This window comes from Scyliorhinus torazame, chromosome X (assembly GCF_047496885.1).
Source record: "Scyliorhinus torazame isolate Kashiwa2021f chromosome X, sScyTor2.1, whole genome shotgun sequence".
In the NCBI taxonomy this organism is placed as follows: Eukaryota; Metazoa; Chordata; class Chondrichthyes; order Carcharhiniformes; family Scyliorhinidae; genus Scyliorhinus; species Scyliorhinus torazame.
In genome coordinates this window covers 31,823,171-31,850,450 of record NC_092738.1, presented here as the reverse complement: position 1 = coordinate 31,850,450, position 27,280 = coordinate 31,823,171, and the positions used below count along the sequence as shown (strand labels likewise).

Sequence of the window (27,280 nt, the reverse complement as noted above, 5' to 3'; positions counted from 1 at the left end):
CAATATCTGTGCAGCAACCCGGAAATCACAATTCCGGGAGAGGAGCAACAACCAGCCACCCGGAAGTGAGCGTGACCCGTCAACAAACGGCGGGGGCGGGACATCCGGGTGGACGAGTGACCCGGAAATACAAGCTCGATTTTTTTTTCTTCCAGCTGTGTGAAAGAAGTCCAGTCTCTTTCTCCGGCCATCTTGGATTTGACGAGCTTAAGCAGTAAGTGTCTCTGGAAAATCCGCTTCCATCCGTCTATTAAACTGTTAGCAGCGGGTGCAAATTTGGCGTTGTGAGGGAAAGGGGAACTTTATGCTTCAGATACCCTGACAATGTACTGGGAAAAGTTGTATAAAACTAGCGGTTCAACCAGAGTGCGGGGCGATGAGGGAGGGGGCGGCAGCAATCTCGTGGTGTCCCAGTGGGCTTAGTTTTAATGGTGGAGGGTGTCGGCAGGGGAGAAAGACTAGGTCTTCGGCCGGCTGTGTTGTTGGAGGCCGCGGCTATATTTCGCTGCTTATCTGTTTTCAGATAGTTTCATTTTTTTTCAATGTGTTCAGGTAGGCCACGAAAAGTTGTTTCGACCATACCTTTCGTTTGTGTGGCAGCCATAGTTTGCAGGGAGCCGTTTATCTCCGTACATATCGACTTCAAACTTTTTTTGTGGGTGGATAGTTATATTTTGTCTTACTCCTGATCTTTTGGGCTCTTTGAGTTTATAAAGAAACTTCATTCTTGGTGTTGAATGCCACTCTGACTGCTGGGGCATTTTAATGTTACTAATGATTGCCCCTCAAGGTACATTGGTGCTGTGGATTTTTCACTCTTGCCTTTATTTCTACAAGCTGTCATTGCAATGAAATGCATGCCCTACAAATGCTTGCCCCTACAACCTGCCTTTCATAAACCTTAACATCTGTTCTTAATATGCTTTTGGTAAAGGCCAAAAACTCTGGTTGAAGAAAGTATCAGTATTTTTAATCCCAAATGATTGAACTTTTGAAATATGGTATGTAGTGGTTGAACTCGGTTACTGAACCCATAGTTCTATGGCTAGAATATTCTATGTAGCTAATGTGATTGACTTGGCATTAACTGAACTATATGCATATTTCATTTTTGAATTGAAACCTGTATGTGTGACGAGATGAAAGTTGTATCGTGTGTATATAATCCAATAAAAGTTTCTGCAAGTCCAAGTAAAATAGAAAATTGTTGCTGCTTTCGATCCATGTGTACTGCATGCACACTTGTAGTGAGTGCCACTTCACACATCGATCTTCCTTATCTTGCCTTTCAAGCATAAGGTGCTAAATGATGTGAGCTGCTAGGAGCAGCAGACAGAATTATATTCCAGCATAAAAACACTCAACAGGTCAGATCTGGAATGTTTGCTGTTTCTCTCCCACTGCCTGACCAGCTGAGTGTTTTCCAATATTTTCTGTTTTTCACATTTCCCAACAGTTTGATTTTTGACATGCTCCTGTCTGCTTCAACCAAGCCAAATAGTATGACTTTTCTTTTTGCTTGATTCACGTGCTTGATTGGCTGAAATGCCAAGTTTACATTTGGCTGTTTATGATTCTGGCTAACTTTTAACTTGGGCTTGGCCTTGTGTGATTCATTCACTCGTTTATAAAATTTGCTGTAATATCCCCAAATTGGCATAACTCTAGGGCACTAACTATTTTCTGCAGTGCTGAGTGTTTCTGGTGAATGCAGTTTTGTAGCGAGCCGCTGTAATGTAAGTGTGGCTCAAAGCTTCTGTATGTATGGAGGTTGTACTTTCAAAAGCTTTTCCTACGGTAAGTTTGTTGCAAAGGGTAAAACCTTTTGTCTATCCAGAAATTCCTGGCAACAGTGCTGCTACTTAATCCTTTGTGAGTGCACACATTTGTGAGTTTCTGCTAACTGGATATTTTTCTGTCTAGAAATGCCTGGTGAAGCTACAGAAACTGTTCCTGCCACAGAGCAAGAAATGCAACAGCCTCAAGCTGAAACAGGTTTGTATACATGTCAACCGTGCGGAAGGGGATCCTTCTTAGCTGTTTACGGGTTTTACTTTGCACTGTGGCAAACCAACTTACTTTTGGCTCATTCATTAGGATCCTGATGAACAGTGATCAAGGCTTGGTATATTCGTGGTGGGTCAACTTCAGGTTATGCCTAAACATTTGTGTAACTTTCTATTGATTGTGACTTTCAGGTACCCAGAGATGCGCCCCTAACTTCAAACCAGCTTAAGTGCTTTTTTAAGTACCGCCATTCACACTTTATTCCCATATCTGGTCCATTCAGATCCCGTTTGTATTCTCCTTTTTCCCCGTATACATTCTTAAGTCTGTTTCAAGTCCAGCAACATTGGTATTATACCTCAAAATGCTGAGCTTTGTTTATGTAGTAACATATCTCTGGAAAATGTTAGCATTGATAATTGGAGGGCAGGTTTCTGTTCCCATCCAATGATCAGGAGCAAATGATGTGCTGACCAGTAGAAGACATCTGTGCCAATGTGTTTGGGATGTGTATTGTGACTTGTGGTCATATTCTGAGGACGGAGATGAGTGAAGTAGCCATTTGGACTGCAGCACTGTTTGAATTAAATGTCAAGAGGTTGTCTAGAGTTTTGGTGAGGCTTCTCTCTCATTGCGGGAAGTTGAATAGTCCAGATCAATCCAGAAGCTAGTAACTATTTCCTGGGTGGGAGAGTGGACTTTTTAAACTAATAGTAAGCTGACTTACTCATCAAAAAATAGTTAATGTTATAGTACCCTTGATCTAAACTAGTCTTTACGTTAACATTTTTCAAGTGGTGCTTCCAAAACAATATTGATTTCTGAAATGTAGCCTTTTTTCAAACAAAGTTGTGTTTCTCCCTTTCAGAAAGTTCCCTGCACAATAGAAACAATTCCCATGCAATTGTGTTGCTGACTTTTCAGATTTTTTGTGTGTAGGTTTCTGAGGTATAATACCACTGCAGGGCTCTTGTTGCAGGTTGCAAAATATTTGGAATTGAGTTGCATTTCTTTTATAAAAGAGTGGCGTTATATACATTGCTTGCTCCTTGCTTGAATGAGCATTTTATGAGCACCGATGCAGCTGCGTGTAACTGTTGCAAGATGGCAGCCATTGCATTCTGTTCAAGCCTTGAACACTGTTGGTGCATGAAGAAAACTTCATTGGGATTTACTTGGGAAGATTGTGGTGAATAGTAAACAAAGTCTTGATGCTGCTGATGCCATGCGTTAGTTTTGTACAGGAGGAATTGTTGGGTGTTAATGGCTAAGTTGACCATTTATACTTGTACTTGATTTAATACAACCCAATACAGTTCTAGTAACCACGGTAATAAGTGGTTCAATAGTGGGGAAGGTGATAGTTTACATTATTTAAATGAGTTGCTTGTTTCTTAAGTGACAATTTGGTTTAGTGCAAGTTGCTGATGGATGTATGTCTGTAAACTTGATATCACCGTTGGGGGCAACTTTTACAGAATCTTCATGAATCAGCCTTCAGGGGTGTTGAGCTGTTTTGCATTTTCAAATTGATTAATACTAATTCTGTTAAGTGACTTCAGACTGGCACAAGTTAGTGATTATGCAGCACACCAAAAGCTGTAAATTGAGCATATTTCACAACCAGAAAAGTACAAGTGTAAACATCTTTCACTATATATGCACTTGTGGTGTTGATTCAAGACTACTTTGTAAACTGGCTTTCTCTTGGTGTTTTCACACTTTGAACAATCACTTAAGGGGCAACTGGGCTACTAAATGAGTATTTACTGTGCATCTAGTGGGAAGCTGGTAGTTTTCACTCCATGTAATCTGAGTACATTATTAATATGTGGTTATTTGGTGTCGGGATTGATTTTTCTCATGGGGCCATACAAGAGCACTCAAACCCTCAAGTAGGATAGTTTGCACACCTGGGCAGTTTTGGCTTTGTATTGCCTGCTTGTAGCACTGTCCCAAATCCTTTACAGCAGAAGAACACAGTGATGTCAGCCCTTCTCCTGCCTCTGGGGGAGAAAGCACTGCTCCGAGCGAACTGACTCCAGCTACTGACTCAACAGAATCGGCTGTTACTGAGGTGGCAAGTGAAGTTTCCCAGACTGAGACCACCACTGAGAATGCAGTGTCTCAGGCTGTTCAGGAGCTTTCAGGTGCGTTGATGACACTGTTAAAATGGTAGCTTTGTCACCACCATTCGTAGCCAGGTTTTATGTTTGGATTCTAATTACAAAAGTTATTTTGCAGCTGCTGTCTAATAATAATCACTTATTGTGACAAGTAGGCTTCAATGAAGTTACTGTGAAAATCCCCTACAGGGCTGCGATCCATATTGGAAATAATGATGTGCAATCATCTTTTGAACTAGTTCCATTACATATTATGTAGACTGTACTATAGCAGTAAAGGGGTCTCATGTGCAGACAAGTGGAGTTGCATTCGTTTTCAATGTGAGAATGACACGAGCTTCCTTTAAGCGCATACTTCATGATGCATGCCATTGATGACTGTTCATATCTTTATTACAGCTCAATATCATTGGCTTAAATGAATTTGGGCGAGCGAAGAATTTGCATTTATAAAATGTATTCTCGTACAAGGACAACTCTAAAGTACTATACATAAAATGAAGTGCATTAACCCTGCTGATTAAAATGTGGCGAACAATTTGCGCAAAATAGTGGGCATGCATTAATACAACACTTTATCTCTCGGGATGGCCCGGAGCCCCACATGCTCTACGAGTTGCTTCGAAGCGCTATCATTAATGTTTAGGCAAATGCGGCAGCTGATTTTGCGCAAAATGAAACATGATCTACGTGGGTTTTTAGTTGCTTTAAGGTGGTACCATATCTCTCTGGGTATTCGGGACCTACTCATGAACTACTTTGCTTATGTAGGCAAATGCGGCAGCCAACTTGCGCAAAACAACTTGGCCTATTCAAGAGTGTTCGTAGTGCCATGGGCTGTTGCAGAGCGCTTGGGTGCAAAAGATTACTAAAAAGTTCAGTCACCAAGCAGGCAAACATGTTAATCAATTTGTGCAAAACCAGGCTATATGGCAAGGGGAGAAAACTTGCATTAATAAGACTGCCGCCATGTGATTCCCAAAGTGATGCATAATTATTTTGATGGCAAACCATTAAAATTTAGGCAAATGCAGCAGCCAGTTTGCGCTAAGCAATCAGCAGTGGTGAAGTTGATGTGATCATCACTATAGCTGGTTATATTTTTGCTGGTCTTTGGCATTACCTGAACCCTCTGAACATATGAAGTTCTCCCCCTCCGCCCCCAATATATGTCTTATTTGATGGGCAGGTACAATTGAGCATTCCCTCCGTACAGGACCAGAGTGTCAACCTAGTTTCGTGACTGAGCTGGAATTCAAGATGTCTGGAGCTGCTGTGTAGCCAGCAAGTCTGCCGCTTCAGGAGAACAGAAAGCAGAGTGTTCAATCGCTTGACACAACTGCAGGCACATGAACATTTTACGCAATGCTTTTCGGCTCAACAAAACTGCAGGCACATGAACATTTCACACTGCTTTTCTCGAGCGCCAATTGATTAAAGGCTGAATTTGTTATTTGGATATTTCTTCACTGGGGGAACGCTGCCCACAATGCATCTGTGCTTCTTCCTGGATCAGTTGAGGTGGCATTGGCGACGCATAGGAATTAGAGATCAAACTGCCCAGATGTAATCCAGGTTTGTAGGTCTTCATTGTTTGTGACACATGAGTAAAACTGAACTGTGGAGGTTAAATAAGTAGTCTGAGGAAAGGTTATTCATCATTCACTGATCGTTGGACTTGACTGAATCTTTGCTGTATCGTGTTGTAAGAAAAGCAATGCCCTAGGGTGACACTTTGCTTTCAGTATTAGGTGCCAGATTTTGTATCCATGTAGGTGAGTTGATTTGAGAGAAATAACAGTAGTGTAAATTGATGGTTGTTGTACATTTATTTGCCCTGTGAGTTTGGGTGCTTTGCTTTTGTGATGGTTCTGGTGCTGGAATATTTTCTAGTTGGTTGTGAACAGAAAAATCTGGTTAAATATTTAAAGCAGATTTGTGAGGTGGCTTTGTTGACAACGATGGTGCTTTGTAAATTGTCTATGGGAATTGGACAATAAAAAAAACTGGCTTGAGTGATGAGGGAAATGGTAGTTTGGGACCTCAGATGAGGTTACCGCACTTGGCTAGTTGAATTATAAACTGAAATTAGTAAGCACTTCACACAGGTGGTAGAAGTTTAGAACTCTTCAATTACCAATTGATATTAATGCAAAACTGTTTTTAGTGATATGGGGCGAGTATGGATGGAAAATCAGCCATTATTTCATTGGATGGCAGATGGGGTAAAATTGCCTTTTTTTTTTTTTGCTAATCCAGGAAGTATTTTGTTCTGTTGGGTCTTGAGCCCCATGTCATGCTTCTATGTTCTGCTGATTGTTTCTTGTGATTGAGCCTTGTAATAATAGGTATGTAGTAGCCTGTACTGAATAAGGAACTTTTTTCACTTGGACATTGAGAATCAAAAGTCTCTTAAAAATGTATCTGTAAATTGTCTTATTAACCATTAATTAATCTTGTTACAGAAAATCTTCCGTGACTCACTTCCAATGTTCTAACAATTTTTTAAGTTTGCAGGTTTATCCTTTTGGATCGCTATTTTGGTACAGCGCCATTTTGAATTGCTGCAGGCTGTAACCTGTGACACTATGATTGCGCTCAAGCTTTGAGATGGGTGATTAACTGGCCTATAAATAATCAACTGTTTTATTTTGCAGTACATTTATACAAGTGTGCATCATCGATGAATTTTTGTGCGTATCTGTTTTGAATACTAGGGCCAAGGATTCAGCCAGTTTTGGTGATTGGGTTATATCTAAAGATATGTAAACCTCTCAGTTCAAGTAGAAATATCGATTTAATTCTGATCCATCCCTTTTTGGGAAAGGGGTTGAGGAGAAAATTGTTCGACACCACCGAGCAGAAATTATGTTGCTTAGATTTCCCCCCCCCCCCCCCCTTCCTTTCCCAACCCACCACCGAAGTTGCAAATGACTTGATTCAGTGAACTGGTATGCAAGAGGGAAATGCAGGCACTAGAGAAGGTGTAAAAAGATTTAAAACAGAAAGGCTGAATGGGCTGGGGCATCCAAGGGTACGGGGTGGCCTTGTAAGATTTTCTGACGGGTTTGGGGGGGGAAGACTTCTCCTTCTACTTGTAGGGAATCCTAAACTATAATATTATCGCTAATAAAAGAATTCGGGAGAAGCTTCTTTACCCGGGGTGGCGGGAATGTAGGACTTGCTACCACAGGGGAGTGATTTGAGACTAAGTAGTATAGATGCATTTAAGGACAATCTAAAGTATGATGCCAAATGGAATTTGAAAGATATGTTGGTGGGATGGGTTAAGACCTTGTGGAGCAGAAATACTGACCGACTAGTTGGCGAGTAGCCTGTGGTAGACCCCTCCACTGAAGCCATTTCAGTTTGTTCATGATTTTAAATTATGGGTTTTCAAGCTGGATCCTGGATTCTTGGTCACATGGTCTTTGATCTGTTGCTGTGTATTAATGATTTCTGATATGAAAGTGCTATTTTACCTGCCTGACACCTTTTTGAAGTTCAACAATAATACTCCCAGAAATCTCCTCTTTGCACAGAAAGGCTGGACCCCCTGGTCTAATGTATAAATGTGAACTAACATCTTGAAAAGACCAAAACCGACCTCAGGCCTATTTTTTCAATACTTGCTGTTTAAATTTGGTTTGGCAGGTATAGTACAGATGGGTAAGCCCAGTCAAATGCAACAAGTGAACAAAGATGTTATAAAGCCCAACAGAAATGGAGTGTGCAAACATGCCAACTCAGTTTTTCTTTTTTAAAGGTTCTGGCTTCCTGGTGTAATTTGCAATGATTAATGTGTACGTGTTTATAAAAAAAAAATCTGGGTTTAATCTAGACTAAATTTGCTTTTAACGGTTTATCTGTAACTCCTGTTATCACTCAACTTTCTAGCTGGGGCTGGTGCGCCTGCCTCAGAAGCTCCTGCTGTGCCTGATGCAGTCCAAGCACCTGCATCCCCCGTTTCTCCTGAGAAGTCTGTTCAAACTGCAGGTAGACAATAGATGATGACATCTTAAACTAACAAGCGATCTGAGACTTGCAGTTCTGCTAACAACTTCTTGTTTGCTCTTGTGTTTTCTCAACTGCTGTAGCCACTCCATTTGAAGTGGCTGGTTACTTGGGTTTACATTCTTTTCACCTTTTAGATTCAGCCTAGATTGGGATTGTGGTTTCTTGTGACAGCTTTGTGGATCCTAAAGTGAACTGGGTTTGACCAGACATTACAGAACATGGCATAAAACTGCTTAATATCAATTGTTGATCTTCACTCCGGCTCCTATGGGAACTGAAATCGATACCAGTGCAGTAGAGGTGCACCTGAAGTTTGGGTTGAGAGATCTATTTTGGCAAAGTTGAAGCTTTATTCTGCATTTGTCGGATCTGGTAATACTTGAAATCGACTCTGCCAAAATGGAAAGGCTTTATTTCCCTTGCGCTAACGTCACTTTAAAGGCACAGTAATTTTTAAAACGATTTAAGTTTAACTTTATTCTAGCTATAACTCTGTGCCAGGGACCCGGGGTTCAATTCTGGCCTTTGTGACTGGCGTTTGCATGTTCTTCCCATGTCTGTGTAGGTTTCTTCCCACAGTCCAAAGATATGCAGGTTGGGTGGGGTTATGGGGCGGGGGGCGGACCTAGATAGGCTGCTCTTTGAGAGGATAGATGTGGACTCTGGGCCGAATCGCCTGCTTCTGCGCTGTAGGAATTCTATGGTTGAATTACCATACCCAGTCAGCCTTTTTCAAAAAAGGCCTTTGCCGAGAGCACTGACTTCTGCAAAATTCTGGTTCTGCAGTTACTGATAGTCTTCAGGGACCTTGTTCAAGTGGCTGTTCGTCTTGGCTATCTGATTTGCAGAACATTGCGACTAAGCCACATGCCCTCTCCCTCCCCCTCTATCCTGGGTGTTGGAGAGGCCAGGTGTGCCTCACTGCAGGCATGGCTGAGATCACAGTTCAGGGACAAATCCAGAAATGTTCTTTGTATACATACTCCAGCGATGCCATTGGAACAGTTTGGTTCTTTTCTATATATTAAAAAAAAGCTGCATATTTAAAGCACTGTTCCATACTAAAGTGTGACTGAGGCATTTAACTTTCTAGTGCTCCTAAAAGTCATGATTGCATATTGATGGCCACACAATTTGTTTCTTGTACACAAATTCGTAAAGGGGTCCAATTAAATTAGTCTTTTGAAATCCTTATTCCATCAAATTCAAAATGCATCGGTGGTTACTGCCATGTTGATCATTCGGTATGTGACCAATATAAAGTTTACTTTATGCATAATGTGGGGTTGTGGGTTTAGAATGCTTTCCTATTCTCCCTCGTCTTTCCAATTTCTGTAACCTTCTGTTCCTTAATGTGTGTTGTCAATGGGCTTGTTTAGCAAATTTGGAACTTTGGTGATTAAATCGCCTTAAATTGGTTACATCGAATTATTACGATCACCACAGTGATGGACTAGGCACCAGAGCAAAGGTTTTTTGGGCGAACATAGATTAATTGAGTGGTCTATTCTACGAGAGTATGTCACTTTTCTTTATTTTCATGCTGGCCATTGCTGCTTCAATCATCAGCTTTTGGGGGAGGGAATAAAAGTGTAATTGCACAAGTACAAATAAGTTGTAGATGCCAAACTGGGGTGCAGTTCCTATAAAGGAAGAATGGCAAAATACATGAAGGCATAAACTTACAGAATGGATGTGTACATAATTGGCAGATAAGTTAAGTATGATTTGGGTAGCAAGAATAGAGGCTACATACTGTTTGGATAATGTAAATGAGGCTAGAGGAGCAAAGGGACCTCTGGGTATAAGCGCACATCGCTGAAAGTAGTGACACTGGTAAATGGGGATATTTGAAAAAGCAAATCAAACTATTGGGTTCATTTCTAGTGCATAATTTGTGTTTCAATTTTGTTTGCTTCTACAAAATTTCACTTGTGTTAAACTTGTATACAAAACTAGGAGCACTGCAATTTGAACTCCGTTATTATGAAATGGATACAGTCTTTTGAAGGTGCAAAGTTAATACCAGAATTAGAGTTATACATAATGGGGAAACTCTGAGCAGTCTGGGGATCTTTCTTTCCGAAAGCTGTGGGTTGACCTGATTGAGGTCTTTTTAAACACTTTTTCGACATTGAGAATATGGGGATTGGGGAACCGAAAGTCACTAAAGTTCAATAGGAATTTTAGGACAATGTGGAACTAGAGTTGTTGAGGCAAATAACATTGGCCCGTTAAGAGTTGGCTCAGTGAGCACACGAGGGCGAAGGGAGGTTGCTTGAATGCAATATAAATGACACAGACCCATTGGGTTAAATGGCCTGTTCACTGTGGTGTAGATTTGATGTAACCTGTTTTTTGTAGTGGTTAAGTACATTTTATGAAAGCTTCATCCTACTTAAATCCTGATGACAACACTGCTCTTTATGCTCCTATTGATGTTTTTTGGTTATCTTCAACAGCTACTATTGAAACCTGTTCTGAGCATGAATCAGTTTCTTCAGCCAGTGAGTACATACAGGCTGAATATGAATTCAACAGTACCAATAAGATGGAGCTTTCGGCTGCTACTGATTTGCATGGCCCTGGTCTTCAGCTTCCATCCCCCCAAACCACCATCGACGATTGTTCGTCATCCCTGTTATCTGCTTCTGTGCTATCTCTTGTCCAACCCCCTTTAGAGCTCTCTCTCTCTTCTATCCCTCTTGTTTCTACTGAGGTACCTTTACCTACTGCTGGTCCTGACTCTGATCAGCCACCATTATCTGCTCACTGTACTGATGCTGCTGACAGACTGCCACCTTCTGACCTGGTTGCTACTTCTGTTATGCATTTGTCTGCTGACCCAGTTGCTGCCACTGTCAATCAGTTGACTTTGCCCATTGGCTCAACTGCCTCATGTGGGTTGACACTGTCTGATAGTACTGCTGTCCCATTGAATACTGGAGTAGGCTCTGACTTGAGGCTGGCTGCGCCTGACCAGATTGTCAATGATATTCCCCTGACTGCCTGCACTGCCACTAGTGGAACATTAGCTGATGCGGTTGATGGCCCCACCATTGATCAGCTGCCCTTGCCAACTGACCCTCCAGCAACTCCGCATTTGACTGATCTGGAAGCAACTGGTACTTTGTCTCTGAAGGATACTAATGTTGCTCCTGATGGTCTACTTTACTGTGATCATATTGCTACAGTTGCCATTGATCTAGTATGTTCTCTCGCTAGTCTTCCCATTTCCTCCACAAATGGTGAACAGTCTTTGGTTGATACAGTTGCCATTGAAGAAGGACTGTCTTCACCTGCCAGCACTCCGAGAGCTACCTTGCCATTGCCTGTTGATGGTCCACCTTCATGTGACCCTGTTGTGCCTTTGTCTACTAACTCAATTGCTGTGCCTATGAATCATCAGCTGCCTTTTACTGCTTACCCTGCTTTTGTTAATCCTACTGATGGAATACTTTTGTCTGCTGACTCTGTTACTACCAACTTTGGACTGTCTCCATGTGACAGTGTTATTGCCACCACTGCCCCTCAATTGCCCTCAAACATTGATCCTCCAGTTCCCTCTGGCATGGGCATCAAGGTTTTGGCGGATGAAGTTGCTAAGACTGATGCCAGTGCACCGCAATCCAATAATGCTATTGTTACTCCAAATGGGCTACCTTTACCTGACGGCGTTCCTGTTGCCATAATGCCATTGCCTACTGATGAAGCTAATGTTACTGGTCAGTCGCCATTGCCCACTAATGCTGCCGATACTACTGATCGGGTCCCCTCGCCCACCGATGCTGCCGACACTGATCAGGCACCATTGCCTGCTGAAACGGTGCCCTTGCCTGCTGAAGCAGCCGACACTACTGATCATGTGCCATTGCCTGCTGAAACTAATCAGGTGCCCTTGCCCACTGAAGCGGCCGACGCTATTGATCATGTGCACTTGCCCGCTGAAGCTGATCAGGAGCCCTTGCCTGCTGAAGAGGCCGACACTACTGATCATGTGCCCTTGCCCGCTGAAGCTGATCAGGAGCCCTTGCCTGCTGAAGAGGCCGACACTACTGATCAGGCGCCATTGTCTGCTGAAACTGATCGGGAGCCCTTACCTGCCGACACCGATCAGGAGGTCTTGCCCATTAAAGCGGCCGACACTACTGATCAGGCGCCATTGTCTGCTGAAACTGATCGGGAGCCCTTACCTGCCGACGCTACTGATCAGGAGTCCTTGCCCATTGAAGTGGCCGACACTACTGATCAGGCGCCATTGTCTGCTGAAACTGATCGGGAGCCCTTACCTGCCGACACTACTGATCAGGAGCCCTTGCCCATCGAAGTGGCTGACACTACTGATCAGGTGCCATTGCCCTCTGCCAGCACTGATCAGGTGCCCTTGCCCGCTAAAGTGGCCGACGCTACTGATCAGGTGCCATTGCCTGCTGCAACGGCTGGTCAGGCACCATTGCCTGCCAAAACTGTGCCCTTGCCCACCGAAGCGGCCAAATCTACTGATTGGGAGCCCTTGCCCACCGAAGCGGCCGACACAGCTGATCAGGCGCCATTGTCTGCTGAAACTGATCGGGAGCCCTTACCTGCCGACACAGCTGATCAGGCGCCATTGTCTGCTGAAACTGATCGGGAGCCCTTACCTGCCGACACAGCTGATCAGGCGCCATTGTCTGTGGAGCCCTTGCCCATCGAAGTGGCCGACACTACTGATCAGGCGCCATTGTCTGCTGAAACTGATCGGGAGCCCTTGCCTGCCGACACTACTGATCAGGAGCCCTTGCCCATCGAAGTGGCTGACACTACTGATCAGGTGCCATTGCCCTCTGCCAGCACTGATCAGGTGCCCTTGCCCGCTAAAGTGGCCGACACTACTGATCAGGTGCCATTGCCTGCTGCAACGGCTGGTCAGGCACCATTGCCTGCTGCAACGGCTGGTCAGGCACCATTGCCTGCCAAAACTGTGCCCTTGCCCACCGAAGCGGCCAAATCTACCGATTGGGAGCCCTTGCCCACCGAAGCGGCCGCCACTACTGATCAGGCGCCATTGTCTGCTGAAACTGATCGGGAGCCCTTACCTGCCAACACTACTGATCAGGAGCCCTTGCCCATCGAAGTGGCCGACACGACTGATCAGGCGCCATTGTCTGCTGAAACTGATTGGGAGCCCTTACCTGCCGACACTACTGATCAGGAGCCCTTGCCCGCCGAAGCGGCCAACACTACTGATCAGGCGCCATTGTCTGCTGAAACTGATCGGGAGCCCTTACCTGCCGACACTACTGATCAGGCGCCATTGTCTGCTGAAACTGATCGGGAGCCCTTACCTGCCGACACTACTGATCAGGAGCCCTTGCCCATCGAAGTGGCCGACACGACTGATCAGGCGCCATTGTCTGCTGAAACTGATCGGGAGCCCTTACCTGCCGACACTACTGATCAGGAGCCCTTGCCCATCGAAGTGGCCGACACTACTGATCAGGCGCCATTGTCTGCTGAAACTGATCGGGAGCCCTTACCTGCCGACACTACTGATCAGGAGCCCTTGCCCATCGAAGTGGCCGACACTACTGATCAGGCGCCATTGTCTGCTGAAACTGATCGGGAGCCCTTACCTGCCGACACTACTGATCAGGAGCCCTTGCCCATCGAAGTGGCCGACACTACTGATCAGGTGCCATTGCCGTCTGCCAGCACTGATCAGGTGCCATTGCCTGCTGCAACGGCTGGTCAGGCACCATTGCCTGCCAAAACTGTGCCCTTGCCCACCGAAGCGGCCGACGCAGCTGATCAGGCGCCATTGTTCGCTGAAACTGCTGATCTGGAGCCCTTGCCCGTCGAAGCGGCCGACACTACTGATCGGGAACCCTTGTCCGCTGAAACTGCTGATCGGGAGCCCTTGCCTGCCGAAGCGGCCGACACTACTGATCGGGAACCCTTGTCCGCTGAAACTGCTGATCGGGAGCCCTTGCCTGCCGAAGCGGCCGACACTACTGATCGGGAGCCCTTAACCGCTGAAACTGCTGATCGGGGGCCATTGCCCGCTGAAACTGTTGATCGGGAGCCTTTGCCCATCAAAGCGGCCGACACTACTGATCAGGTGCCACTGCCTGCTGAAATGGCCAACTCTGCTGGTCAGGTGCCCTTGCCTGTTCACACTGATTCATCTGGTGGTCTATATTCAATTGACTCTATTGTGGAACCTGGTGATGTACGTTCACTTGATTCTGCTGCCACTGAACTTCAGCTGACTTTCTCCGCTATCGCCATGGACAAGAAGTCTTCATCTGATCTTGTGACTAATGGTCTGCCCTTATCTACCCCTAACAATGTCATCCTGCCTTTGCCTATTGATATGGTTGCTCCTGCTGGACTATCTTTAGCTGAAACTGTGGCTGGTGTCAAAGGTACTGAACCGTTGTCCACCGTTGCTTCCAGTGCTATTGACCTGCTTTCAGCAGATACTACTCCAATTGCCCTCATTGAAACCACTGACCTGCCATTGTCAGTTAAACCCCTGGACATTACAATGGATAAATTGTCAGCTGACCCTCTGGTTGCTCCTCTGGCAACTGAGGTACAAGTTGCAGTACCCATGTGTACTACTGAGCCATCTTCCGCCATCAATGCAACTGATGAACCACATTTGTCCACTCCCCCTGTGCATCTTGACATGCCCAGTGATAAGTCACCTATGCCTGCATTTGACAAGACACTGACTGTAGTCCCACCTGTTCAACAGCTTCAATCTCCTGATGTGTCTGTTTCAGAGCTACACCCTCTTGTCATTGAGTTAACCTCATCTGACCAAGTTGCTCCGTGTACTGACTTGCTTCTGTCTCTTGACCCTGCTGTTAATGCACAGCTTCAACCTCCCCTGCATGCTGCCACTGGGCTGCCTCCCTCTCAGCCTGTTACTGATTATTCGCCTCATGAATCCCCTTCATCCACTGAACTTTCTTTATCGCCAGAATCTAACGCACCTGTCACTGACTTTCCATCATCTTTCACTCTTCCGTCTGCCTCTGATCAACTCACTGCCCCATCCCCTGAATCATCTTCAGCTGCCCAAATTGATGATGATGAGATGCCACCATTGATTTCTGCTATCGACGAGACTCCCGTCCGCGAAGCTCCTGCCCCATGTGTTATTGAGAAGGCAATTCCCAAGACTGCTTCAACTGGAAAGGAGCCTGTGGCGAAGCAGAATGATCAGGGTATTTAGTTTGGTTGAGGTGTGCATGTAGTAGTGTCCTGCCTGGTTGAGCTGGGCTGGGAAGCAAAGGCTTCTCCTTTAAAAGTTTTATGATTAGGAACGGCTAACCTTTAAGTGAAGCACTCTACTCTGGAGGAGTGAGTTCTTGGAATATATTTCTTCTGTCCTCCAGCGTGAATGGGGCAGCTTAAAGTTAGCCTGTCCTTCTACAAAGGAAAGTGATGTGGTGTGAAATCTGTACTTTATGTGAAGTCCAGAATAATTTCTCAATCATTAGCATTAACTATTTAATCTCTAAAAGGGGAACAGCGAACTACCAAATATCACATGTCCTTTTTGAGTTTGAGTTTATCAAACACATCTGTTGTCTTTGATAATCTACTTTTGTTAAGGAATTGCAAACTCTTTTGGAACAGGTCAACTGCATAATGTACAAATTTCAACTGTCCACAGGGTGTCTAGAGCTTGCGTACTAATGGCAACACGGAGTCCACTTTTTTTTTTTTTGTTGTCTTTCACAAGTGGGACCTAACACTTGAGTGAGCTGGTTTTGAATAGGTCAATAGACACTTAGTACACTAATCTGTATTAACATCTTGTCACAAATGCTAAAACTGGCCTGCCTCCCTCAACCTGTGAATATTTGCAGTACACTGGTTCTTGTGTTTGTGTGTGTATGTGTATAGATAGAAAATAAATTTGAATGAGTACCATTATGTACAATGCATATCCGAAGCTTGAGGCAAACTACTTCAGAGTTTGCTTTTATTTTAAACCCAATTGTTTTGCCCCCAGATTGTTTTGCAAGTTTGCCCTGTTTTCTGCGCACAGGATGAGCAGGCATGAATACGGAGAGTTTCCGGCACCTCGATAAGTTGGAGTGTTGTCTGTTACCGAGAATGTTCACGCTAACCTTTTACTGCTTTTTAGCTTTTATTGCATGGTGTGAAAGCATAACCAGTAGGCAGCATTGTAATATCCAGATCTGTTTTCTCCTTTGCCTACAACAGATTGAAGGTAAAAAAATTCCTGTAATGCCACAAAAGGTTTTTTTTTTTCATAAGGGTTCTGAGGTTTGTTGCTTTATGGCTTTGTAGAAATAGATCAACAAGTCAATGTTGCACCTTTTTAAAATAAAACTGTTGTACAAGGTTAAAGCTTTAGTGCACAAGTTTACACTTTTTTTCTCCACCTTAGCATGGCTGTCTGTAACATGGTTATGGTAACAACAATAAAGTGGTGTTCCTCACTTTTTCCAGACAAGTATCACACTTTCTTTGACAGTCACTAAAGTGCCACAAACCTAGAAAATGTACAGAGTACTGTATTAAATATATGACGTTTTGTAGGGTCTGGGACAGAATCGGACAGCGATGAGTCGGTACCAGAACTGGAGGAACAGGATACAGCGCAGTCAGCGACACAGCAAGCTCAGGTGTGTCTGCAAATATGTGAATATAAGCACCCTGTAACACTGTTTCAAAAGGCAAAAGTCTTTATTGTGTACAGTCCTATCTACTGTCCTCCCTTCCTCCAGTTTTAAACATTTTGATCGGGTTCATTTCCACAAGCATCTTTTATGGGATGAGTGTCACTGGCATTAGTTGCTCATCCTTAATTACTCTTGAGAAGGTTCTGGTGAATTGCTGCCTTGAGCTACTGCAGTCCACCTGGCATAGATACACCTACAGTGCAGCGAAGAAGGGAGTTCCAATTTTTTGACCCAGTGATGCTGGAACAGCGATTATAGTTTCAAGGACTTCCGGTTGCGGCGATGCGGAGCTAAGCCGCACATTTCGGCGGTTCCCGCTAGAACGGACTTTTGGGCTCTCCAGAGGAGCCCCAACGGAAATTTTTCGACGACTTCCCGTGTGGGAAGGTGAGCAAGGTCCCCCTTCCATAGTATATGGAGTGGAGCGGTTTAAAAAAAGCGGCTTTGGAGCACCGAAAGAAACGAGGGAGAAAAAACAAGGAGGCGGAGGGCGGAGATCGAGCAGCATGGGGGCCGGAGCAGAAGGAGTTTCTCAGGCGCTGCGTGGAGGAGCTTAAGAAAGAGGTGCTGGCGCCATTGCTGACGGCGATCGCGGGGCTGAAGGAGACCCAGAAGGCCCACGGGGTGGAGATCCAAGAGGTGTGGGAAAAAGCCACCGAGAACGAGGACGAGATCTTGGGCCTGGCGGTGAAGATGGAGGCGCACGAGGCGCTGCACAAGAGGTGGGCCGAAAGATTTGAGGACCTGGAGAACAGGTCGAGGGGGAAGAATCTTCGGATTCTGGGTCTCCCTGAAGGGGTTGAGGGGGCCGATGCCGGGGCGTATATGAGCACGATGCTCCATTCGCTGATGGGTGCGGCGGCCTTTCCCAAGTCCCCTGGAGCTAGATGGGACTCACCGGGTCCTGGCGAGGAGACCCAAGGCCAACGAGCCGCCAAGGACGGTAGTGGTGAGGTTTCATCGTTTCATGGACCGAGTGTGTCCTGAGTTGGGCCAAGAAGGAGCGGAGCAGTAGATGGGAGAATGCGGTGATCCGAGTCTACCAGGGCTGGAACGCGGAGGTGGCAAAGAAGAGAGCTGGTTTTAATCGGGCCAAGGCGGTGCTCCATCGGAAGGGGGTGAGGTTCGGAATGCTGCAGCCAGCGCGATTGTGGGTCACATTTCAGGATCGACACCGCTATTTTGAATCGCCTGAAGAGGCTTGGACCTTTATCCAAACTGAAAAATTGGGCTCAAACTGAGGGTCTGTGGTTGTGTGTGTGGGGGGGGGGGGGGGGGGGGGGGATGTCGGTTGTATTCAGGGTTTTAACTATGCGTAGGGAATGTTCCACGGGTGGGGCGATGGATGGGAGAAGAGATTTGATGGGGAGACTGGGGCATGTGGGCGCTGGGGATGGGGGAATTGGGATAAGGCCGCAACAGGAGCTGCGCCACGGGGTGGGGCTGGCTCAGGAAAGCGCGGGCTTTTTCCTGCGTGGGGGGAGGGGGGTGGAGGAGCGCACACTGATTGCTGGGGAGGAGGCGGGGGGATTGCCACACTGGGGGGGGGGGGGGGGTCAGCAGGTGTCAGCTGACTTATGGGAGTGTTATGGGGGGAAGCAAAAGAGCTAGAGTTGGATCTAGCGGGGGGGGGGGGGGGAGATGGGGGGATGGGGTTGCTGCTGCATTGGCCGAAGGGGAACTGAAAACCGAGGTGGTCGGGGCGGGGTTCCCCGTCTGGGGGACTGGAGGGTGCGGGAGGCGCGGGCACGGGACTGGCCTAAAACAGGAGATGGCTAGTCGGCCGGGGTGGGGTTGGGGGGGGGCCAATCCGGCTGATAACATGGAATGTGAGGGGCCTGAATGGGCCGGTTAAGAGGGCCCAAGTGTTCGCGCACTTAAAGGGACTGAAGGCAGACGTGGTCATGCTTCAGGAGACACATTTGAAGGTGGCAGACCAGGTCAGGTTAAGAAAGGGATGGGTAGGACAGGTATTCCGTTCGGGGCTGGATGCGAAGAATAGAGGGGCGGCAATACTGGTGGGGAAGCGGGTGTCGTTTGAGGCCAAGAACATATTAGTGGACAATGGAGGTCGATACGTGATGGTGAGCGGTAAGCTGCAGGGGGCGTGGGTGGTATTGGTAAAAGTATACGCCCCGAACTGGGACGATGCTGGATTTATGAAGCGTATGTTGGGGTGCATTCCGGACCTGAAGGTAGGAAGCTTGATAATGGGGGGGGGGGATTTTAACACTGTGTTGGACCCAGCATTAGATCGTTCCAGATCTAGGACCGGGAAGAGGCCGGCTGCGGCCAAGGTGCTTAGGGGGTTTATGGACCAGATGGGGGGAGTGGATCCGTGGAGATTTGCCAGGCCTCTGGCCAGGGAATTTTCTTTTTTCTCCCACGTGCACAAAGCCTACTCCCGGATAGATTTTTTTTTTTTGTTCTGAGCAGGCCGCTGATCCCGAAAGTGGAGGGAACGGAGTATTCGGCCATAGCCATCTCAGACCACGCCCCGCACTGGGTGGAACTGGAGTTAGGAGAGGGACCAACGCCCATTGTGGTGTTTGGATGTGGGATTACTGGCAGATGAGGAGGTGTGCGCGGGAGGGTCCTAGTGAGGACCTTTAACGAGGCAAGAGAGGAGGGGACCCTGCCCCCGACAATGTCGGAGGCGACAATTTCCTTGATTCTAAAGCGAGACAAGGACCCACTGCAATGTGGATCGTACAGGCCGATCTCGCTCCTCAATGTGGACGCTAAGTTATTGGCAAAAGTGCTGGCCACTAGGATTGAGTCCCGGGGGTAATCCACGAGGACCAGACGGGATTTGTAAAGGGCAGGCAGCTAAACACCAATGTGCGGAGGCTCCTAAACGTGATAATGATGCCATCGGTGGAGGGAGAGGCGGAGATAGTGCCAGCTATGGACGTGGAGAAGGCCTTTGACCGAGTAGAGTGGGATTATCTCTGGGAAGTGTTGCGGAAGTTTGGGTTTGGGGAGGGGTTTATCAGTTGGGTTAAGCTATATAGAGCCCCGGTGGTGTGTGGTTACGAATCGGCAGAGGTCGGAGTATTTTTGGCTGTATCGAGGGACGAGGCAGGGGTGCCCCCCTGTCGTTTGCATTAGCAATTGAACCTTTGGCCATGGCATTAAGGGAGTCCAGGAAATGGAGGGGGGTGGTTCGAGGGGGAGAGGAGCATAGTGTCGCTGTACGCAGACGACCTGTTGCTGTATGTGGCGGACCCAGTGGAGGGAATGGTGGAGGTCATGCAGATCCTAAGGGAGTTTGGGGACTTCTCGGGCTACAAGCTCAATGTAGGGAAAAGTGAGCTCTTCGTGGTGCATCCAGGGGACCAAGGAAGAGGGATAGACACCCTACCGTTGAGGAGGGCAGAAAGGAGCTTTCGGTACTTGGGGATCCAAATAGCTAGGAGTTGGGGGGCCCTGCATAAACTTAATTTGACACGGCTGGTGGAGCAGATGGATGAGGACTTCAAACGAATGGGACAGGTTGCCACTCTCGCTAGCGGACAGTCGATTAAAATGATGGTCCTCCCGAGGTTTCTTTTTGTGTTCCAGTGCCTTCCAATTATGGTCACCAAGGCCTTTTTTAAGAGGGTAGGCAAGAGCATTATGGGTTTTGTGTGGGCAAACAAGACACCGAGGGTAAGGAGGGGGTTTCTGGAGCGTAGTAGAGATAGAGGAGGGCTGGCGTTGCTGAATCTGGGTGGCTACTATTGGGCAGCCAACGTGGCGACGATCCGTAAGTGGGTGATGGAGGGAGAGGGGGCGGCATGGAAGAGGTTGGAGATGGCGTCCTGCAAAGGAACGAGCCTGGGGGCGCAGGTGACTGCACCGCTGCCGCTCTCGCCGACAAGGTACACCACGAGTCCGGTGGTGGCGGCAACGCTAAAGATCTGGGGGCAGTGGAGACGACAAGGGTGCGATGGGAGCCTCGGTGTGGTCCCTGATCAGAGATAACCATCGGTTTGTCCCAGGAAGGATGGACGGGGGTTTCAGAGCTGGCATCGGGCTGGAATTAGAAGAATGGGGGACCTGTTAATCGATGGGGCATTTGCGAGCTTAGGGGCGCTGGAGGAGAAGTTTGGGCTACCCCCGGGAAACGCTTTCAGGTACATGCAAGTGAGGGCGTTTGTGAGGCGGCAGGTGAGGGAATTCCCGTTGCTCCCGGCACAGGGGATTCAGGACCGGGTGATTTTGGGTGTATGGGTAGGAGAGGGCAAGGTGTCGGCGATATTTCGGGAGATGAAAAGAGGAGGAGGCTCTGGTAGAGGAGCTGAAGGGCAAATGGGAGGGGGAGGAGATTGAAGAGGGTCTGTGGGCTGATGCCCTAAGTGGGGTTAATTCCTCTTCCTCGTGTGCCAGGCTCAGCCTGATGCAGTTTAAGGTTATTCACAGAGTGCATATGACACGGGCGAGGCTGAGTAGGTTCTTTGGGGTGGAGGACAGATGTGGGAGGTGCTCAGGAAGCCCGGCGAATCACGCCCATATGTTCTGGTCGTGCCCGGCAGTGGAGGGGTGTTGCGAGGACTATGTCTTAAGATGGTGAACGTCCAGGTCAAGCCAAGTTGGGGCTAGCACTATTTGGAGTGGCGGACGAGCCGGGAGTGTAGGAGGCGAAAGAGGCCGGTATTCTGGCCTTTGCGTCCCTGGTAGCCCGGCGGAGGATCTTGCTCATGTGGAAGGACGTGAAGCCCCCCAGTGTGGAGGCCTGGATAAATGACATGGCAGGGTTCATCAAGCTGGAGAGGGTAAAGTTTGCCTTGAGAGGGTCTGTGCAAGGGTTCCTCAGGCGGCGGCAACCGTTCCTAGACTATCTCGCGGAGCGTTAGATGGAGGTCGGTCAGCAGCGAGGGGAGGGGGGGGGGGCGGGGAAAGGGGTTTTTCCTAGGGGCACTTGAGAAAGGAAAAACATGGGAAAGTCAATATGTGCGGGAGGAACCCATTGCACAAAGTTCTGTAGTATGTTGGATTGATATGTTTGTCTTGCTCTGACTTTTTCTTTTTTGTTATGGGAGGTTCAATGGTTGAAAATTTGTTAAAATTCTGAATAAACATTTTTAAAAAAAAATAAAAAATTATAGTTTCAAGTCAGGATGGTGTGGCTTGGAGGGGAACTTGCAGGTTCCTCATGCCTGCTGCCCTTGTCTTTCTAGTTGGTAGATATACGAGTTTGAGAGGTACTGTTGAAGGAACCTTGGTGAGTTGCTGCAGTGCACCTTGTCGATACACACTGCCACTGTGTCAGTGGTGAATGAGGTGTCAGTCAAGTGGGCTGCTTTTGCCTTGATTGTGTCAAGCGTCTTGAGTGTTGGAGCTGCACTCATCCAGGCAAGTATTTCATCACACTCCTAACTTGTGCCTTGTCGATAGTTGACTGGCTTTGGTGAGTCAGGAGGGGAGTTACTGTCTGCAGAATTCTCTGCCTCTGGCCTCTTGTAGCCACAATATATGGCTAGTCCAGTTCAGTTTCTATTCTATGGTTTAAACCCACCCCCTGGATATTGATAGTGGGGGATTCAAATGATGGCAGTGCCATTGAATGTGAGGAGATGGTTAGATTCTCGCTTGTTGGAGGTGGTCATTGCCTGGCACTTGTGGTGTGAATATTACTTGCCACCTGTCGGCCCAAGCCTAAATGTTGTCCAGGTCTTGCTGCATGCATTGCTTTATTGTCTGAGGAGATGCGAATAATATTGAACACTGCAATCATCAGCAAACATCCCCACTTCTATCCTTATGTTAGAGGGAAAGCCATTGATGAAGCAGCTGAAGATGCCTAGGGCCCTACCATGAGGAACTCCTGCAACAATGGCCTCCAGCAGCAGCACCCATCTTTCTTTGTATTCGTTTTATTAGGGTTCTTGATGCCTCACTTGGTGAAATGCTGACTTGATATCAACGACTGGTACTCTCTCCTCCCCTCGAGTTCAACTCTTGTTCACGTTTGGACCATATGTAATTCTACTTACTCCACAGTCATTCGTGCCACTTGTTGCCACTCGTCATTTGGGGGCTCCAGCTATTTGCTTTCTCGTGACATTGTCTGCTTTCCTAACTGAAAGGGGATCTGCATTCGTATTGAGCAAAAACTGCTGTGTAGTGGCACCCAAATGTTGAATCACTGAACTCACTGCACCTTTGCACTATGTTTACTGCACTAATCTATCTTGTATATTGCTGAATAAATAAAGGTTGCGTTTGAGACAATTGTGTAGGCTTTCTTTTGTGAGTGGAATAAAAGTTGAAATCATTTCGCCTCTTCCCTGTTGCAAAGAGCGGTAGGATGTGCTGAGGGTGTGATCCGTATTGATTGTGCCCAGCTGGTAAATCTTCATCGCTTGGATTTTCCTGTCGGTGTGCCCAGACACACCCGAGATCTGGGTATCAACAAATTGTAGCGATTAATTTTGAGCACAAGTTGCACGCGCAACTACAATACACTGAAGTCTCCATGCTCTTTTACATCTGATCATTGAATTTTCTGTCCGAACCTGTAAAACTGACTACACCCCCTTGACTTCCATACAATTGTGCATGTTTGAAGAGCAGTGGGGTGGGCCATCTCAACATTGCGGCCAGATTTGTGGGTGCAGTAAGGAAGTTAGGAGAAGAAAAGTATCCTTGCTGAGAGCAGCTCTGTATTTTCTGTTTGCTTCAATCTATTTTTATGGCATCGTTTACATTTATACACTCGTCCTGTTTTTTTTTAATTGAAAAACTTCCTCGATTGCCGGTTCTTGAAACACTTTTTGGTTAATGTTTGGAATGTATATTTAACCCCAATTAGTTTAGCCAAGTTAACATTTTAAAACCCAATGAATAAATATATACACTTGTTGGTTTTGCATTTCCTTGGGCCCCAGTTATTCACGCTGATATCTGATTCGTGTCCATTTTTTATTTGGACATGTCTAATCGAACTGGGATGATATCTCAGCATAATTTGTCAGTGGCAAATTGTCAAGTGATGCCCCGGTATCCTCCCAGTTTGATTAGACTTTGTCCAAATTTATAATAGGCATGAATCAAATATCATGTGAATACCTCCTTTGCGTGCAAGTTCCTGCTCAAACCACTGGAGGGAACTTCAAGGCGCAAGTGTTTTGAATACGAGCTCTTTGGACTGGGCTCACACAATGCAAGCATTCTGTTGATTGTACACTTTCTGGCACTAGATAGCATCTAAGGGGAGGAATTCTGACTACTGAATGAGAGCTAGCTTCACCGGTCAAGTCAAACTTTGGGCCATTGTGGTTTGTATGACTCTGTACCAGTACATGTGCACTTAACCACAGCCAAAGGGATTAATTGAAACAGTTCTGCTCCCAATTGGAGTTTGTCCTATGTGGGGTTTTCTTTGCTGTATGCGACAAAGATTTAATTTTTTGTTTCCCCCCCTTATTTCAAAGCTTGCAGCTGCAGCTGAAATAGATGAAGAACCAGTCAGCAAAGCAAAACAGAGCAGAAGTGAAAAGAAGGCACGGAAAGTGAGTATACGATTTCTCATTTGTGTAAGCATAAGTGATATTCATGTTCTCGGTTTACTGGAGAGCTGGGGCACCTGCCTCCACTACATCATTGCAAGATATATTTGGTTTCTTTTTAAAAATAAATTTAGAGTACCCAATTCTTTTTTTCCAATTAAGGGGCACTTTAGTGTGGCCAATTCACCTACCCTGCACATCTTTATGGGTTGTGGGGGTGAGACCCACGCAGACACGGGGAGAATGTGCAAACTCCTCATGGACAGGGGGCCGGGATCAACCCCGGGTCTTTGGTGCCTTGATGCAGCAGTGCTAACCACTGCGCCACCATGCTGCCCATGATATATTTGGCTTCTAGCAAGAAAGTAGTTTTGCTATTATTTGGGGTAATATTTGGAGCATTGGTTCAACCCCATGAGATTATTTTATGTATATTAGGATGCCGTACAGATTTTCTATTACAATTTCCTAATAAGAGTTCAGAATCTTGGTCTGTTCACCAGTTGGGCTCTTGAGCGGAAGTTGAGCTTCCTAAATAAAGAACCAGGGTCGGCTTCTGTATGCCATCTAACTAGCCACTGCCCAGTGTTCGTAAATTTTCACTTTTTCGGGTGAGGAATTGCGGAGTAAGAGTTCAGCCAAGCAGGTCGTCCAACTAAATTAAATCAGTATTTGCAACCAGTGCCTTATTCAGACATGCAAGTTTTATTTTAAACAGCCAAATGTTAAATTCTCGTGTACATAGAACTTTCCTGAAAGTCCTTGTTTTCTTTGCAGGCGATGTCAAAACTAGGTCTTCGTCAGGTTACTGGGGTAACCAGAGTCACGATAAGGAAATCTAAAAACATCTTGTTTGTCATCACAAAGCCAGATGTCTACAAGAGCCCTGCATCAGATACCTATATTGTTTTCGGTGAAGCCAAGGTAAACAGCATGAATTTCTCTAATATTGGATCCCTTTCCCAAACTTCGAAGTCTCTTTCCTGCAAAATGAGTTGGAAAGAAGGTCCTATTATGGAGCTGGGTGAGATTTTGTTTATGCTTATTGCAGACCTGGCCAATTTTGTCCCATTTCCTTCTGCTGACATTTGGGGATATCCAAAATCATTGAACCTATACTTGCATAGTTAAGTACCTGCAACAACCTTTCAGTGTGTTTTCTTTTCCTCCCTTGCTACACTCTTCAATGTATTGATTTTTCTACTTATCCGGAGCTCTTGCTTTCAACAGATGTTTTCTTGCAACGTCAAAGTGATGGTTTTTCTGTAATGATAGACTACTTGATGTTTCTGCTTCTCTACCTAGATTGAAGATTTATCTCAGCAAGCTCAACTGGCTGCTGCAGAGAAATTCAAGGTACAGGGAGAATCTGTTGCCAATATCCAAGAAAACACACAGACTCCAACTGTACAGGAAGAGAGTGAAGATGAGGAGGTATGTTTATATCCTATTATTCTCATGAGTTTCCTGCGTAAACCACATGCTACTGTCCATATCTGGTATCGTGCCAGCCCCATCCTTGACCCAACCAAACTGATGGGATGTGCCTTGGTGACCTAAGAAAATGAGTAGGCCATTCAGCCTCTTCAGTCGGATCATGGCTGGTTTTTTCCATTCATGGGATGAGGGTGTCACTGGCTAGGCCAGCATTTATTGCCCATCCCCAATCGCCGCCACCTCTCCCCTTTTCCCCTCTCCCTCTTCTGTGTTCTCTTCCTGCTGCCCCCCCCCCTCCCACATGTCCAGAAACCTTGTGCTATTTGCATATTTTTATTTGGAATGACTTGTGAATGCTGTGGTGTGCTATTGTAAACATTGTGCCATTTACGGTGTATATTCACCTTGTGCTTTCTCTTCTGTTGGGAATGGTTAAGTGGCCTTCGTTTGACTAGACTGAGGGGGGAAAAAAGAGTTTGGGGAAATTACTATTTTGCTTTTAATTTCTTTAGGTTGATGAGACTGGTGTGGAGGTCAAGGACATAGAATTAGTCATGTCCCAAGCCAATGTGTCTAGGGCTAAGGCTGTCCGCGCATTGAAAAATAACAACAACGATATTGTAAATGCTATTATGGTAAGTTCTGTTTTTGCTGCTTATTTTGAATTTTGTTCTTGGATCAAAAAAGTTGTAATGATTTCATTTACTGCAATCCTGTCCGCATATTCATCTTAGTATTGGAATTAATCATGAAAAATAACTTTCCAAATTTATTCTACTGTTGTAACTTTGAATGGTTGAATGTGATATGAATATTGTATAATTTTGATAATTTTATTTTTGCAGGAATTGACAATGTAAGCGTCAGAAAATGCAGGAGTCGGTACCAGTCCCATTGGTGCAGCTTCAGTACATTTGTACCATTTATATTGAAAAACTTCAAATAAAAATGTGGCTTGAAATAATTAAATGTATTTAGACTGGTGTGTCTATTCCTTGTGAAAATTTAAGTGCTGAATAGGTTCAACATAAAGATTGGAATAAAACTTGGTTTGCACTTCAGCAAACTTTGGAGTCCATATATGTTTTGATGCAGGTGAAACATGGCATGACAGCAGCATCAAGATCATTTAAGTTGCTATTATTTCTTTGAAATTTTGAGCATGAAATGAACACTGGTAAACGTGAGTATTAATTCTCTTGGGACGCTGACCACAACCATTAATGCAGATTAGTACGGTGCTTTGTGTGCAATTTTAAGGATCGAGCTGTTGGATTAATCAGGGCTTCTGTTTTTGACTGCTCCATTCTGATGTCCTAAAGCTTAGTTCTTGGCATTGGCATTTCTTAATTTATCTTGTTATAAAGGTAACATCAATATAAAGCCTGGAGTGAACAAGAGATTGTATGCAATCTCCCGAAGCAAGAACCTGAAGATATATATTGGAATTTGTGCCAGAGCCAACACACTTATCTTGAGTGGTTTGTGAAATGTG

General features: G+C 45.9%; 1 protein-coding gene across 13 annotated transcripts; it reads left to right on the top strand.

Annotated features, from left to right (window-relative positions):
• Positions 1–73: 73 nt before the first annotated feature.
• On the top strand, positions 74–26,754 carry naca (nascent polypeptide associated complex subunit alpha). Of its 13 annotated transcripts, none has more exons than XM_072493988.1 (12): positions 74–214; positions 1,924–1,995; positions 3,981–4,157; positions 8,031–8,129; positions 10,613–10,657; positions 15,119–15,364; positions 16,713–16,798; positions 24,274–24,351; positions 25,126–25,272; positions 25,654–25,782; positions 26,298–26,420; positions 26,631–26,754. In XM_072493988.1, exons 2-12 carry the CDS (start codon positions 1,926–1,928, stop codon positions 26,643–26,645), a joined length of 1,215 nt encoding a protein of 404 aa, XP_072350089.1. In that variant the 5' UTR covers positions 74–214; positions 1,924–1,925; the 3' UTR covers positions 26,646–26,754. The 13 variants fall into 13 exon arrangements, with proteins under 13 accessions (XP_072350089.1, XP_072350088.1, XP_072350090.1 ...); XM_072493987.1 differs by having other exon boundaries at positions 3,978–4,157; XM_072493991.1 differs by having other exon boundaries at positions 76–214; positions 3,978–4,157; positions 15,212–15,364.
• The last annotated feature ends 526 nt before the right edge of the window (positions 26,755–27,280 follow it).